This window comes from Cygnus atratus, chromosome 27 (assembly GCF_013377495.2).
Source record: "Cygnus atratus isolate AKBS03 ecotype Queensland, Australia chromosome 27, CAtr_DNAZoo_HiC_assembly, whole genome shotgun sequence".
Taxonomy (NCBI): domain Eukaryota; kingdom Metazoa; phylum Chordata; class Aves; order Anseriformes; family Anatidae; genus Cygnus; species Cygnus atratus.
Window position 1 is genome coordinate 2,767,273 of NC_066388.1, and position 15,665 is coordinate 2,782,937.

The following is a 15,665-nucleotide window of genomic DNA, read 5'->3' on the forward strand; positions in this document are numbered from 1 at the left end:
AGCCAAAATAAAGGTTGTTGTACATATGTGAATCAATACAGTACGTGCTGGTACGTGTTGTGAGATTGAAATGAGTTAAGGAAGCTAGCACAGTTAGGGGAGGCTCTTGGTATAATATACTCTCTGACTTTGGGAAAGAGGCATGTGAAAAGACACCAGCTGTGACTCCATCAAGGTATACATGTGTAGCTGCTGGAAGATGGGCAAGAGCTGTTCTGCTTGTAGTCTGAGCCACGCCAGTTTGCTTAAGCTAAATGCCATACTGATACATCCGTGTGCAAGCGGGCCGAATCAATTTCATTGTCTAGCTGCTGCTCTAGAGCAAACACAGAGCATTAGTAAGAAAAGTCATACACTCTAATAAATGCCCTAGCTTGATGGATCTTCTCTTGAGTGAATGAGAAGCCTGCAAAATTGTTTGCCAAATGCCCTATGTTATCAAATTACGCCAAGGTTTTCCATTAGTAGCAAAACTCTCTTGCCAAGACAGAGCAGCCACCTCAAGGTAATGTTCTGTACATCAGTGTGAGTTTTCCTTATAAGCTGATTCTAAAAATAACCTCTAGTACTTTTTCTGTATTGTTCTGCAGCCATTAAGTCAGCTGTGTTGTTGTAATCTGTTTCTAATTGCTGATGTTCTGCCCTGCTAGTTGACCTGCTGGGTTTGTTGAACTGGCGTTCCAACTCTCAGAACATAGCCCACAACCTAAGGAAGCTCATGGAGGTGGAAGGAGGAGAAATTGTAAAGGTATGCAAAGGTATATTGCGTTGTACCCAAAAGTTCTCTCTAAGATAGCTGTTTTTTCTAGCTGCTAAGTAACAGCAGAACAAAAATGTATTCTTTGTCCCAAGAGCTCTCATTAGTGGAATTCAGCAGAATTACAGAAGTTAAATGTTAAGAGAATCAAGGAGATGGTGGTGACTTTGTTTTCCCATGTGATCTTGCAAAAGAGAAGATAAATGCAAAGCCTAGCTGTTAATTTCCAGTAGTGGCTCTGCTCCGCCTTTGTGAATGGGGACCTGCTGTGGATCTAGGAACAGAATGCAGAAAAGACTCAAAGACCCTCTAGTCAGAGTGGGGAATAGGTGGGGAAGCACCAGAGAAAATGACCTGAGGGAGTTAGGAGTGTGAGGTTTCCTGTGGTTCTCAGTGTGGATCTTTTGGGATTATGCAAGGTCATGGCTTTACCTGTTTTAATTGCTGAGCAACTGAAGTGCTGTGTCATTGCAAACCAGTCTCCATACGCTGTACTACAGCATGACATTTTGTAATTGGGGTTGATTTGGCCCAGTGCAAAGTGCAGCTACATGGATTTGGCCTAGTGCAAGCTGTATTCAGCAGCATGGACCTTTGCTCTTGCATGACAGGCTAGATAAAAAGGCAGTAGAACAGAAAAGAAAGTGTGGACAATCAAAGCTGATGCAGATTGATTACATCACACTCCCCCAAACCCGCAACGGCAAGCGCCACGTACTTACAATGGTGGAAGCAACCACCGGATGGCTGGAAACATATCCTGTGCCCCATGCCACCGCCCGGAACACTATCCTGGGCCTTGAAAAGCAAGTCCTATGGCGACATGGCACCCCAGAAAGAATTGAGTCAGACAATGGGACTCATTTCCGAAACAACCTTATAGACACTTGGGCCAAAGAACATGGTATTGAGTGGGTGTATCACATCCCTTATCATGCACCAGCCTCCGGGAAAGTTGAACGATACAATGGACTGTTAAAGACTACACTGAAAGCGATGGGTGCTGGGACATTCAAAAATTGGGAAACACATTTGGCAAAGGCCACCTGGTTAGTCAATACTAGAGGATCTGCCAACCGAGCTGGACCTGCCCAATCAAACCTGTTACGCACTGTAGAAGGGGATAAAGTTCCTGTAGTGCACGTAAGAAACATGCTGGGTAAGACGGTCTGGGCTACTCCTGCCTCAGGAAAAGGCAAGCCCATTCGTGGGATTGCTTTTGCCCAGGGACCTGGATGCACTTGGTGGGTAATGCAAAAGAATGGGGAGGTTCGGTGTGTACCTCAAGGGGACCTAATACTGGGTGAGAATAGCCCATGAGTTGAATTGTAGTATGTTAATTATCATATAACACTGTATGTCATCACTACCATGGTTGCTATATATCATAGATGAAAATGGTGACTAATTAGAAGGTATTGGAAAGAGTGTAACCTGAGCATGACATAAATGGTATGGAATAAGGGGTGGATATCTGTCCTGGTTTCAGGTAGGACAGAGTTAATTTTCCTCCTAGTAGCTGGCAGGGTGCTATGTTTTGGATTAGGATGAGAAGAGCGCTGATAACATGCCGATGTTTTAATTGTTGTAGAGCAATGCTTACACCAAGCCAAGGACTTTTCAGCTTCTCGCTCTGTCCTGCTAGCGAGCAGGCTGGGGGTGCAGCAGGAGCTGGGAGGGGACAGACCCAGGACAGCTGACCCAAACTGGCCAAAGGGGTATTCCATACCATCTGACGTCATGCTGAACAATATATAGGGGTGGCTAGCCGGGGTGGGGGGGCCGGCTGCTCGGGGATAGGCTGGGCATCGGTCAACGGGTGGTGAGCAATTGCATTGTGCATCACTTTGTACACATTATTACTATTATTATTATTATTATTATTATTATTATTGTTATTGTTATTATTTTCCCTGTCTTAATAAACTGTCCTTATCTCAACTCACAGGCTTCACTTTCCCGTTTCTCTCCCCCATCCCGGAGAGGGAGGGGGGAGGGTGAGCGAACGGCTGTGTGGTGTTTGGCTGCCAGCCGGGCTAAACCACAACAGTCCCTATTCTTCTCTGCTTTCAGGAGAGAAAGAAACTCTGTAATTGCCCTTTTTACCTTGTAAAAAGTTTCTATTATCAGATTTTTTCTGCAGGGGAAAGACATCACTATTATGGAAAACACTGCATCAGGACATGTGATTCAGACTCTCTTTTGACCTCTAGTCCTCTGTCTATTTTTATTATTTGTGTGTGTTCTCAAAGGGTCTTTGTGTTTTTCAGTCTGCTTTACTATCAAAACCAAGTTTAATACAGTCAGTGTGTATGGAAAATATTGTAAGTCATTGTAGGGAGGGAAAATTTGATCAAGGAATACAAATTCATTAGAAACCTGTTCTAATAGGTATTGCTGCTTGATGGAACTGCTTTGTCCTGCCATTGTCTGCCCTGGTCCTTGCAACCCCCCCTCAAAGTACTTTGAGCAGAAGACAGTTTGACATATTCTGTGTATTCTCTGCTGCAAACTTAGTGGTATGTTTGAATGGGGTCATGGGGAGCAGAAGCAGAACCACGCAGCTGAAATGATGAGAGTGACTTCGTGGTTGATGGTGGCAGAGATAAGAAAGGCATTTGCCCCCACTGTCTGCCTGCAGCCAGGCAGGTTGAGGTGGCCACAGGCTTCAGAGAAGGGCTAAATGTTGTTACGGCGCTTAAACATGCTGATTGCACTCTGTATATTGAAACTCTCACGTAGGCTGTCATTTGCTTAGATTTAAGCAATTTAAGTAGTAATGGGTTTTCCAGATTCCTGAACCCTTCCTTGTACGGAAAAAGGAACAAGTCAAGGAGCTGGAATTTGTAGACAAACTTGGCAGCCATGGTTCAGGCTAGTTTTCTGAAAATTCATGGACTGGTTATAAAAGTCTGGCACCCCCAAGGAGCCAAAAGCTTCAGTAGAAAATAGGCTGCGAAGAGGAACTGCTGTTCGTTATGTAATCATTAATTATAGTTCCTCTGTGGAATAAGGAAGCTGGGCATACACAAATACTTAACTGTGTCTTTATTCCCCTTTTTGTTTTTCCAAAGGAAACTCACTAAAGTACTGAACTGCTATGTGGGAAATGCCGATGACTCCAGCAAGACAGAATTGCTGTTTGCTGCTCTGAAAGCCTTGAAGTACCTATTCCGGTTCATTGTTCAGTCGCGAATATTGCACCTGAGGTGAGGCTTTGTCATTGCCAACTTTATTATGTCTCTTTTGTAAGCCAGGGCTTCCAGTTAATACCACCAGAGAGGATATTCTTCAGCTAGTCCGCAGGAGTTGTAAACCTCTTGAGTTGTAAAGAAGAGTGTGTTTCTACTCTTTGTCTACAGCTCAAAAAAAATAAATTGAGTAAAAATTGAAATAAATAATTTGAAGAGGATATTCCTTGTAGTTATCTGTAGCGTGCTAAAGGCGGCGTATGGTAGTACTTGAAAAGAACCTATTATTTAATTTAAAAAAATGAAGCATGGAATGACTTCCTCATTTTAAGGAGCTTCTGCATTTTGAAGGACTCTTCAAGATGTGTTATGTATAATGCGCAAAAATAATTCAGTGGTGTCAGAGAAGGCCCTGCATAGATTCCCTTTAAAAAAAAAAAAAAGGTACACATATTGCATGCAGTGGCTTTTCACCTTTTCCCTGATTTTCTTGCAGCAAACAAAGGCACACGCTGTTGCTTAGGAGGTGAGGTGATTGAGGGGTACACATTGTCTAGGATATGGTCAATGACAGTGTTTTTACCGTAGTCTTAAAACATATTTTGAAGAATTTACAGTGAAGGTTTGGAACCCTTTTCTCATGTTCATTGTGGCCCAATTGACAAAGAATAAACTGGAGTCTTCTCTGGTTTGGTTGTCATCAGTAGGATTTGTAGGCTGCGTTGAAAGTCTTTTTGTTTAAGACAGAAATGAGCTATTAGATTCTTGGAACCCAAGAAAATTGTGAGGCAATGGCAGTTAGAAAAATACAGCTTTTCCCTTGTAACAAGTTTAATCAGGAAATTACTACTGTAGTAACTGCAGAATCCTCAATGCCGTTTTTGCACTCATTTTTTTGTGGAAGGAGACTGATGTGAGAGGTTCTTCCAAAGGATAAAATTATGTTTCAAACACTGTGACACTATTAGCCTAGATTTATGTATATAACTAGCACTTTCTGTTTTTTGTAGGTTTTATGGGAAAAGTGAAGAAGGGGATGAATTTAATGATGCGATACGCAAGCTGTTCCTCTCCTTCAACGTCCTCATGGACCGTCCTTTAGAGGAGGCTGTCAAGATTAAGGTATGCATGATTTGCAAGGAGAGGTATTATCTTTTATGAGATCATCTGATAGAGCTGGGGGAAGGCAGAAGAAGGGACAAGCTTGGAGGTGCATAAACCCATTCAGATGAGTCACACCAGAACCCTCTGAATGTCTGTTTTAGTGAATGGAATGTAAGAAAGGAATATCTAAAGGAATATCTAAACTGCAAAGTTTATCAAATAAAGATGAGAGCTTTCTGTACATTCAAAAACTGTGGCTTTGCTGAAAACCCTGCAGCAACTGCTAGGATGAAAACTAACAAGCAACCAAGATAGAATATAGTACAGTGTGGAAGATGCTTCAACCAGTACCACCAAGCTTGTGGGTAATGGAGATGGAAATGCTAGATCACTGCAGAAATCAACATATGCTGGGAATAAAAGTGCTGAAGAAGCAGACAGTTCCTAAACATATATTAGGTCTTATACTTGCTTGACTTTCTGATGTCAACTGGATTATGAACCTTGTGTTTGGGCTCTTAGAAGGAGTAGAGCAGCCATGCAATAAAGCTGGCTAAATTGATGGAAGTGATGAGGCCTTTAGATTGTTTTCTTCATAGTCCTTGTAACCAGCGTGCCTTTCTCTGCTCGAAGGAAAGATTGATTCTAAACTTCTAATTAGCATTTGGGTCATTTGAAGCCCAACTTTAATTCTTGTGTAATCAGAGTTCCAGCTGGCAGCAGCCATGGAACTTCACCGAGAGACCCTTAGTTGCTGTTGCACCCAGGTGCCTGGATGCTACACGTATAAATGCCACACTAGGCCCTAGATAATGTATTCCTGTGTATGTGGACATGCTAAAGTAAACAGAACACTGAGTCAATTTACATAGTGCTTTTCATGTCAGGCTATGAGGAGCTTAATCACTGAAGCTGCAGGATGTTTGCAAAAACTGTACAACTTGGCTACAGATCCTTCCTCCTTTACCTTTCCTGCTCTGCACTGCAGATGTGTGGTTGCTGGAGGCTCTTCGGGTGCATTAATTTGATCTTAAGCCAGTTCTCTGCAGGTGTCCACATATTTGCTCTTGCCAAAACTAGATTTGCCATGTGAACCATGGGCATTGTTGAGATTGTGAATGAGCTGGTTTTCAGAATGAACGAGCTAATCTAACTTAATCTAACTCAGTCTCCATGTGTGCTTTGTCTTTTTAATTTTTTATTTTTTTCTTGCAGGGTGCAGCTTTAAAGTATTTGCCAAGCATCATAAATGATGTCAAACTAGTATTTGACCCTGTTGAGCTCAGGTAACCATTATTGAGTTTGTTTGTCCTCCAAACTCAATTCATCTATTGGGAAAATTTGGGAAACGTTCCTAAAAACAGCAGCTGTGACTATGACATGATAATGCACATACTGCATGATTTTTTAGGAAGCTCCTTGCAGGGCTTTAGAGGAAGTCAGTTTAGTTCAAAGGAGTCTATGCAGTTCAACTGCTCTTTCTTACGAACTTTTGTTTGAAACCAAAATTTGAGGACTGGAGAACCATGTGAGGAAATGCCATGGAAGTTTCCACCAATTCTTAATGATTGCTTCTGAGGTAGAATGAAATATGTGACAAAACAGAAAACAAAAGTTGTTTTTGTTTCATTCAAATTCAAGAAATTCACAACACTGTGGATTTCTGTTCTTCAATATTCATAGCTTTACCCAGAACCTCCCTTTCATGCCTCCTTGTTCTGACACTAATAATTTGCTCGTAAACAGTAGACAGACAGCAAATGTACATGGGATTTAATTTAATGAAGTATAAGATTAAAATGAGTCATCACTCTTGATGAAAGGGGCATCTGGAAGAAAATGCTCTTGCCATTGTACTTAGCAGTGTCTCAGGCTTCAGCAGTGCAAAATTGTGCTTTCATTTTGTATGAGTATGATTATTTTATGCTGGCAATGAAGGGCATATGGTATTCCTATTTATAAACTTTTGTGGCATATCTGTTGTATCTTGGGATGCAAGCTTCTAACTGAGAGGCTTAACCCTGTTCAGCTTGACTGAGAGCCCTGTGCTACCTTTCTTGAAAATGAGTTAAGTTAAAGCTCTGTAGTAATTTACCTGGAGACTGCTTGCAGGTGACATGTCAACACAGTGACAACTGCTTGACTTGCCCAGGTGCAGGACAGTGTAAGGGTAGGTGGAATCACATTGGGTGAAAATGCTGACCATCTGCTTACTTTGTGGTTTGCACGCTAGTGTCCTCTTCAGCAAGTTTATCCAAAGTATTCCTGACAACCAGTTAGTTCGACAGAAGCTAAACTGCATGACCAAGATAGTCGAGAGTGATCTGTTTAAACAGTCAGGTAAGTAGCACATTGAAACCTCTGGTTTCTCCATGGAGCCATGCACCTTTACCAACAAAAAATGTCTTTCAAGTTTACATGTCCTTTAAATCAGCCATCAATGGTAGTCTACAACTAAATCCATCTTTAGAAGTATTCCTTGCCAATAGTGGCTCCAAAACTGAACATCTGAAACTTCGCTGTTGTTACAAAAGTAGGATCCTGATTGAGTATGGTAATCTAGAAAGGGACAAGAGGAGAGCGATTTGCTTGCTGTAATGCATATCATTACAGGTTATTTGTCTCTTTTAGTCTGCCAGCGGTAACTCAGGTGGATTTAGGTAAATGTTTTTGTGTCCAAGATAAAGTTAAGAGCAGAAAGCTACGGTGTGGTACCCATGTATACTAAATGCTGAAGGACTTTGAGAGCAAGATACGGTGCTGTTTCATTTTCAGAATGCAGAGATGCTCTCCTGCCTCTACTAATAGACCAACTAAGCGGCCAGCTGGATGACAATTCAAACAAGCCTGATCATGAGGCCTGCTCACAGCTCCTTAGCAGTGTTCTGGAAGTTCTGGATCGGAAAGATGTGGTGAGTTCGTGAATTGTCAAGGGTGCAAATTAAGGTTAATACTTCTTTTTTTTTCTTTTCTTTTTTTTTTTTTTTTAAGTTAGGGCGAAGGACTGTTCTCAACTTATGCTGTATTGATCTGTATTTTGTTTTCAGTCTCTTTGGACATAAAGTATCTGTGTTTGAATGAAAAGGGGCTATGCAAAGATTGAATTGGTGGCTGTCACTATAGTACAAAGAAAAATTTCTTTCCCTTCTAGGAACCAAAATGTTATTCCCAGCTACTCTGGTGACTCGTTGAATTATTTGGAGCAAGCCATCTAAGTATTGGGTTTCTGGTTGAAGTAAGGGCAACAGTCATTATTCAGTTAGGGGAGTACAGTTATTTGCCACATTAGTCATGGAAATTGATTCCAAGGTGCCTTGGAAAGAATAATTTGAACTGAAGAATTGTTCAGGGAACAAATGTCAAATCACATTGCCCGGTTCAGTTCAGCTATGCCAGCATGAACAAGTGAAACTGGTACAAATGAATTTTGCCACCTCTCACCAAGTATCTACCTGCAGTATTTGAATCAACTGCTGTTGTGTAGTAAGTTGTCTTTTTTGCATCTTCAGATAACAATTAACCACTGTCAGGGCAGTCCTCCCGCTCAAGGAGCTCTCTATCGAATAGTGTACATCAAGAATTGTCTCAAATTTTCCTTATTGAATCCCCCAGGGGCCTACTGCTGTCCACATCCAGCTGATCATGGAACGCCTGCTAAGGAGAATAAATCGCACGGTGATCGGAATGAGCAGGCAGTCTCCACACATTGTGAGAGCCATTTACTTGCTTCCCTTACTACCTTACCCTTTGTTGTAGCGGAATTCTCCTGGGAGATTTCAGTGTGTAGAGTGGTTTATGAAATCATCTTCCTGCAGCACTTCTGTGCCACTACAACATGGCTTTGGGTGGCTTTCTGGGAGCTGGTATTAGGATACAAATTGTTCTATTCTAACAGCAATTTTGACTGAGTCACAGGTGGCTGTGATTTCAAGTTCCTTTGGGCCCCTGTGCACAGAGGATTTGGTTTCAGCCCATTTCTAATACACAAGGAATCTCTGCTGAGAAGAAAATACTCTTTTGCCACCTTCACTGAATAGGATTAAATGCTGAAGGATCAGACATCTCTGATTGGCAATGCTGACTACTGTGTGGCATCTTAGAAGGTGTAAGAAAGTTTGTATATTGTAATTTGCACTATACTTAGTGTACAGAAAGATGGAAAAATAAGGGGCTGAGCATGGATAGCGGTGTCTTATTTTTAGCAGCTCTAAGGTCAAGTCATTACTATTGCCAATATGTCACACATGAGAAATATAGAGTTGGACATATTAAATCTAAAAATGTAGTGGCTTACATATTTCTATGTATATAATATTTATGTATGTATAAAATTACATATGTTCATATACTCGTTCCCTCTGCTGTTTAGAGGATATGTTTTTCTTCCAAATTGTGATCTCTGGGGAAACAGATAGACCCAGACCTCATACTTGACATTTAGGAAGTCTTAACTGGTTTGGGGTAGAGGAGAAAACAGCCACGCAGAACGATGTCAGGACGTAGATCAGCAGGATTGTGATTGGTACTATTTGATTAGATGGAACCTGAAGGCACATGTCACGCTTTGAGCTTATAGTGCTTAATACAGAAAAATAATGGTGTGTCGTCTTTTTCATATTCTAGGGTATTTTTGTGGCCTGCATGACAGCCATCCTGAGGCAGATGGATGATTTCCATTACAACCATTACATCAATACTTTCAAAACCAGGCAGGACATTGTTGTAAGTCAGCCTGGCTGGGGGATTATCTCAGTCCATAAAGAATTATTTTCTGCTTTTGAAAGGTCATTTCAAGTTACTGTATTCAGTTTGGACTGACTATACTGCATTCATCAGCAATTACTTATGTGTACCTAATGCCGCAGCCACTGGGGATATATTCGCATCACCCCTGCTGGGTATGGACAGTGGATGTTGCTGACTCTGTGGAGCCTGAGATTAGCATTTGTAGCATGAGTTAAAATGTTTAATGACTATTGAAGTCTGTGCAAGTAAAAGGTGTGGAACCAGAAGAGTGAATGTAGATGAAAAGGATAAGTGTTCCCCTTCCTCCATGCTCTCCCTGTGTCTCTTTGTGGTCACGTTCTCTTTATTTCCTTCTTTCTAGTTCACCACCATCCTTCTACCCCTAGATTAATTTAGAGTTGGAAAGCTTAAAAATGTATTTAAGGCAAAGAAAAGATAGCAAATCTGAACATGTATATATATTCATTTCTGAAAACAGAGAAGACATCTATTAATGAAGTCGTATGGGATAATAGCCAAAACCCAAATACTGAATTCACATTCAATCCAAAATGTTTTGCTTGCTTTAGTGGACAGCAATGCAAATAGTTTTCTCTGTGTTAAAAACTGTGTACAATTCATGGTTTTTTTTTTTTTGGGAGGGGGCACTTAGAACAAACTGTCCTGTCCAGATTTGTCCCTAAAATGTCCTAGAAAAAGTCAGAACCAAACCCAGTATTTAGGAACGTCTCTGAAGCATGCCACAGCAGCTCTTCTGGTTTTCTGTCCTCGTGCTCCTAGTTTTGCAACTTAAAGTGCTTGCTTATTTAAAAACTGGCTGGGGAAGAGCCTGGAGTTGTTCTTCATGTAGAAGCTAGATCAAAACCCACAAGAAAATGTTTGAAATTCATTTTGGATGGCAAGGTCATCCCTCTGGTTCCTTGTGCAGTTGGAATCACTCACCATCTGTTGAGCAACATAGCCACCTACAGGACACGCACATTTCTGTCACTTCTGCATCTAAAAGGCCACTCAGTTGGATAGTCTACAGAGATCATTCAGCATCTCCTTTTAGAAATGCTTTTTATATTATACAAATAATAATTATTTTTTTTTGTGGAGGACTCATTAGAAAACAAAACTCAAGTAGATCCAGGTATATTGCTATTGTTCATTAAATGAATGAGCGAAAAGGTTTTCAGCAGGGTTGTGTAGAAATCCTGTGTCTGAGGAAGAAGAGTACGAGGAAGACACCTCTGATGGATTTCAGACAAAGGTGGATTCAAGGCAGGATTGAAACTAATTTTGTGTTGAGGGAGCCTCAGTTCAGAAATCTTTCTCTTTCCTGAAGAGCAGTTGAGCTGGTAGGAGACCATTGTTACTTAAGGTCAAGGTGAGGTTAAGCAGGGACTTCAAAGCTTTATTGTAATGCAAACTGAGCTCAGTCTGAAGTTTACCAGTTGAAGATGTCTCTTGATTTGCCCTTTTAGCTCTGCATCTTCTGACTCAAATAGATTATTTCTTTTATGTTCCTGTGTGTGAATGTGTACAGCTTCTGCATAGAGGCATACCAAGAGGGTGAGTTTGTGAAATCATTAAAACTATGAATATCAGTTAAAGAAATACTGATCCAAAATCCAATTTATAATCTAATTCTTATCCCCTAATTTACAGAAGCAAGCCCATGTTTGTGGTGGTGTAGGAGTTATTCATACCAACAGAAAGCTGCATTTTGTTTTATTGCAATAATTATTTTTATCTATTTTTATTCTTTATTGTTGTTTTTTATTAGCTTTGGTATTTTCAGCCCTGGCATAGCATCATTACTTGGTTGGTTTAACACTGTTACAAGTTAATTCTTATCTTCAAGGTGCCCCTTGTCAAGTCCAAACTTTTCGGTCAAGCTCTGATTTAATAATGCCTGAAGGATTTTTACTGAGGCAGCACCAAATGCCCATTTCTCTTTCCACATTAGTGTTGCTTGCCAGTTTTTTAGAGCAAGCTGTTCAGCTTAACAGATTTTTTTTTGCTGGTGATCTTTGTAAGGTGGTGATTTCTCATGTGACCTTCTTTGTATCCCTCTCATTTCTGAATGCTAATGTGCTGTCTTTGCAGAGAACAGTCTATTTAAATGCTCAGAGGTTAGCATTTATATCTGTAGAGACCACAGTGTGGAGAGATCAATATTATTGATACCTTCTTTCACTCGTCTCTTCTTTTTCTTTTTCTTATCCTGCAATTCAACCTTGTCTTGCCAAAGTCTTCAGGTGTGCTAGCTTTGTTTGGGGCAGTTTGGCACTCACACAGAAAGTGTCTTTTTAATGATAATACTCTAAACCATGTGTCTGAAGCCATGTTTGCTGCCTCTTTGTAAAAATACTTAAACTAAACTAGAAAAGACTTAAATAGTTGAGGAAGTGAAAAATATGTTCTAGATTTCCATCTTTGTAGAAGGTACTGACTAGGGCTGTTACACTGTCGTCACTCAGGCATTTGGAAAGTGCTTAAATATTGATTTTGGTTCTTCATCCATCTTGTGCACCAGAACTCCTTACAACATAGCTTAATTTGAAACAGTAAAGGTAGATTTAATTAAACAGATCAACATGTTCTGTGGAGTTATTTCTCCTTCTGGAATTGAATGGATGAGATGTCAGAAATAATTTAGTTATTGGAATATACTCCTGCAGTAAGAGATGCTTGTTAGGAGGTGCTCTGTATTGATTGCTAATTGATATAGTAGTTAATCGATGCAATTGCAGATACTTGCATTTCCCTACATTTTCATGCGGATAAAAAGATTATGCTGTTCAACTTGTGGTTTTTATTTTTTCTGACAGGATTTCCTGATGGAAACATTCATAATGTTTAAAGATCTGATTGGAAAAAATGTCTATGCAGCTGACTGGATGGTCATGAATATGATGCAGAGCAGGTAAAGAGTTGCTGCTGTTCTAAGTCTCGTTACTGCTTTGGAGTCTTTTTGGCTCGGAAAGGAGGGTGGTTCACCCTGGCAGGCTTGCAAATCACTGGAGTTATATAAGCTTATTTCTTTTACAGATTCAGGGTAATTTCAGTTAGAGTTTGGTAAATTCTAGTGCCTGGCCATTTCTATTAATGGAACTGAAAATCTTTCTTCTCCTGCCCAAAGGCACACAATCAAAACCATGTTTTCTTCTAACCAGTTATTTATTTATCTGTTGGAGAGTGCAAGATAAATCAGGGAAGCCCTTTCAGTTTCAATTCTGGGGGAATCAGCTCAAAAACATAAATGTGTAGTGGATGAAAGCGTGCTGACCTGTAAACTAGAATTACCCAGGTTCATTTCTGTCCTCTGATGTGGAGTTGTCATACGGGTGCCTTAATGGAGAAGGACATGGAAGTGGCAAGTTATTTGAATGCTTTGGTGGTGAGAATAGGCTAAACTTAGGAGGAGCTACTATCTGGAACAGCACTGCATGCTCACAGAGACTGACTTAAAATATATTTATTTTTTTATCATCTGCTTCCAGTCAAGGTTTCTTTTCCTTAGAAACAGGCGAATGACTTTTCCTGAATGTCCCTTTACTGTCCCAAATCTCATTTGGGAACATCTGTTCTTGTTTCCTGAGCTTATGTCATAAACCCAGAACTGCAGTGTTGTGTTTTTGTTTTTCCTTCCTAGAGCCACCTTTTATTTGATGTTTTTACCTCTTCCAGGGTTTTCCTCCGGGCAGTGAACCAATTTACTTCTGTACTCAACCGTTTCTTTCTGGATCAAGCAAATTTTGAACTCCAGGTAATAGTTCCATTGTTTCTGGATTTTCTTTTGGACCTCGGTGTTTCCTGAAAGGCCCGAAGAGCAAGCAAATCCCCCAGTTACCAGACTTGTTGATATGGAGCATGCCAGTGAAAAACATCTGTAGAGTCTTTGCAGAAAAGCAGCTGAATGCAAAGCAGCTCTGAATTCCAGGACTGTGGTTAGTACAGCAAAGCAACTGCTGCAGTCTTTACAAAGTCGAGCTGAATGGCCTGCTGGCCAAAGTTGACTTGAGCATGACTAGTTGAGAACAAAACAGTGTGGGTGGGGAACCTATTGTCACTTCCTTAGGCTGGAAAGTGCAAAGCAAAAAGAGGGAGGAATTCTGAGTTGCTGTATGCTACTGGCTTGCCTGCTGTGGCTGAGAGGCTCATCTATGCTTCCACGCTTACTGTTGGTACACTTCTCATTAACACTTACCTGTGAGACTGCAGCATTTGGGACTGTGCAGCTCTGTTGTGCTGGTTGTTGCTTTTTCCTTTGTCTTCTCCTATTTTGGACTTGTTTCTCTTCCACAGCTCTGGAATAACTATTTCCATTTGGCAGTGGCCTTTCTCACTCATGAATCCCTCCAGCTGGAGACCTTCTCACAAGCCAAACGCAACAAAATTATCAAGAAGTAAGTTCAAAAAATTGCCAGACCTTTTTATTTTTAAGAAGCTTCATTTGTACTTTAGCAGACGTACCCTGTACAGTCTTGGAATGAGACGAAACATGCCATTGAAGTGCTTGCTTAATGAATGATGATGAAGGGAGGAGGGGTGACGAGCACACATGTCAGACCTTTGAAACTACAGATGTCTAAGTCTGGATACACAGGTCCTGAGCTGAACTTAAGCATCTTGCCAAAATATTTTTTCCACTGTAAGGTCTGCAACAGAAGGTTTGCCACAGTTGCCAGAGCAATACTTTATGCAGTTTCTCAGCCATTATATGAGTTTGGTAAGCAAGGATCCTAAAAGCCCTGCAACCTTTTAGTCCCAAGTCTTTAGTTTTTTGGTTTTAAAACCCAGAGCACTTCAGAGTCCTTAACCATCTCAGAAGTAGTAAAATGAGCTTAATGCCTGTGTATAAAGTGCAACAAATGGTAGTAACTTGTTGGGGAATGTGTAATTTGTAGGAACTTGGCCAAATTCACAGCGAGATGGAGCAGCTTTTACTTCTGCATTTAGCTGTTATCATGTGCCTACGTACATTTGTAGATCTTGACATAGAATTTGTGAGGGCATGCATAGTTATTGTTTGCTGTCCTGTTTCTGCAATAATAAGGGCTTTATTGGTAATTAAACCTTACCAATAAATGGTAATGCCCTGGTAATTAAACATTCCTCCATTCTCACAACATCAGCAGTTGAAGCTTTAGGGGAAAGCATGAAATGCAACAAAATTTGGGGTAGAATTGTGTTGAGCAGCAGGGCTGCAGTTTTTTTCTGCCCTCTGGGAGTCTGCAGTCTTCTGCCAGAATGGCACATGGCTGCTCTCTTCCTCTGAGCACTGAGCATCGGTGTTGGGCAGGGTGATGAAGAAAAAAGACAAATTGAACATCTTAGCTACCCTTAACAAGAAAGTGTGTGATATTGAGGAACTTCTTTGTAGATGCTTTGTAGGGAATATAGCCTGTAAGACCCCTTGGTATCATTACCCAGCATATTCAGGTTTGTGTGGTGGTTTGTTGTGTTTTTTTTTATTGAGAAGATAACAGCTTCTGTGGTTTTGCTGTTAAATTTCTTCAACTTTGCAAGGGTAACATCAGTGAATAAGCCGCCTTCATCTTTTTCTTTCTAATACTTCTTTCTAGGTATGGGGACATGAGGAAAGAAATCGGCTTCAAAATAAGGGATATGTGGTATAATTTGGGTGAGTTTCAGCTAAAGAATTATCTTTATTCAAGCTGTTAAGCTGGACTTCTAATTATTTCTTTATATAAGCTGTTTGCATTTAACGTGGGGAAATACGCGTAGGTTCAGCTGTTCAAGAGTACAAAATTTCTTTCCCTTTTTCAGTAAATAACCTTCAAAAGCTGATCTTCTTTCTTGTCAGATGATGAGATGATCTCTTAGAGATTCCTTATAGAGGAAGTTCTACCATA

The 15,665-nt window shown here is 40.6% G+C and overlaps 1 protein-coding gene across 1 annotated transcript in view; it reads left to right on the forward strand.

Moving 5' to 3' along the window:
* The window catches only part of DOCK5 (dedicator of cytokinesis 5), a 78,240-nt gene that overhangs the window by 40,199 nt on the left and 22,376 nt on the right, over window positions 1–15,665 (forward strand). Inside the window, exons 19-31 of the mRNA XM_050715718.1 lie at window positions 651–758; window positions 3,399–3,495; window positions 3,832–3,966; window positions 4,959–5,070; window positions 6,268–6,338; window positions 7,286–7,392; window positions 7,828–7,964; window positions 8,665–8,760; window positions 9,676–9,774; window positions 12,618–12,712; window positions 13,477–13,555; window positions 14,095–14,195; window positions 15,375–15,433. Of these exons, the coding sequence (XP_050571675.1) occupies window positions 651–758; window positions 3,399–3,495; window positions 3,832–3,966; window positions 4,959–5,070; window positions 6,268–6,338; window positions 7,286–7,392; window positions 7,828–7,964; window positions 8,665–8,760; window positions 9,676–9,774; window positions 12,618–12,712; window positions 13,477–13,555; window positions 14,095–14,195; window positions 15,375–15,433 (1,296 nt within the window). The remainder of the gene's footprint in view (window positions 1–650; window positions 759–3,398; window positions 3,496–3,831; window positions 3,967–4,958; window positions 5,071–6,267; window positions 6,339–7,285; window positions 7,393–7,827; window positions 7,965–8,664; window positions 8,761–9,675; window positions 9,775–12,617; window positions 12,713–13,476; window positions 13,556–14,094; window positions 14,196–15,374; window positions 15,434–15,665) is intronic.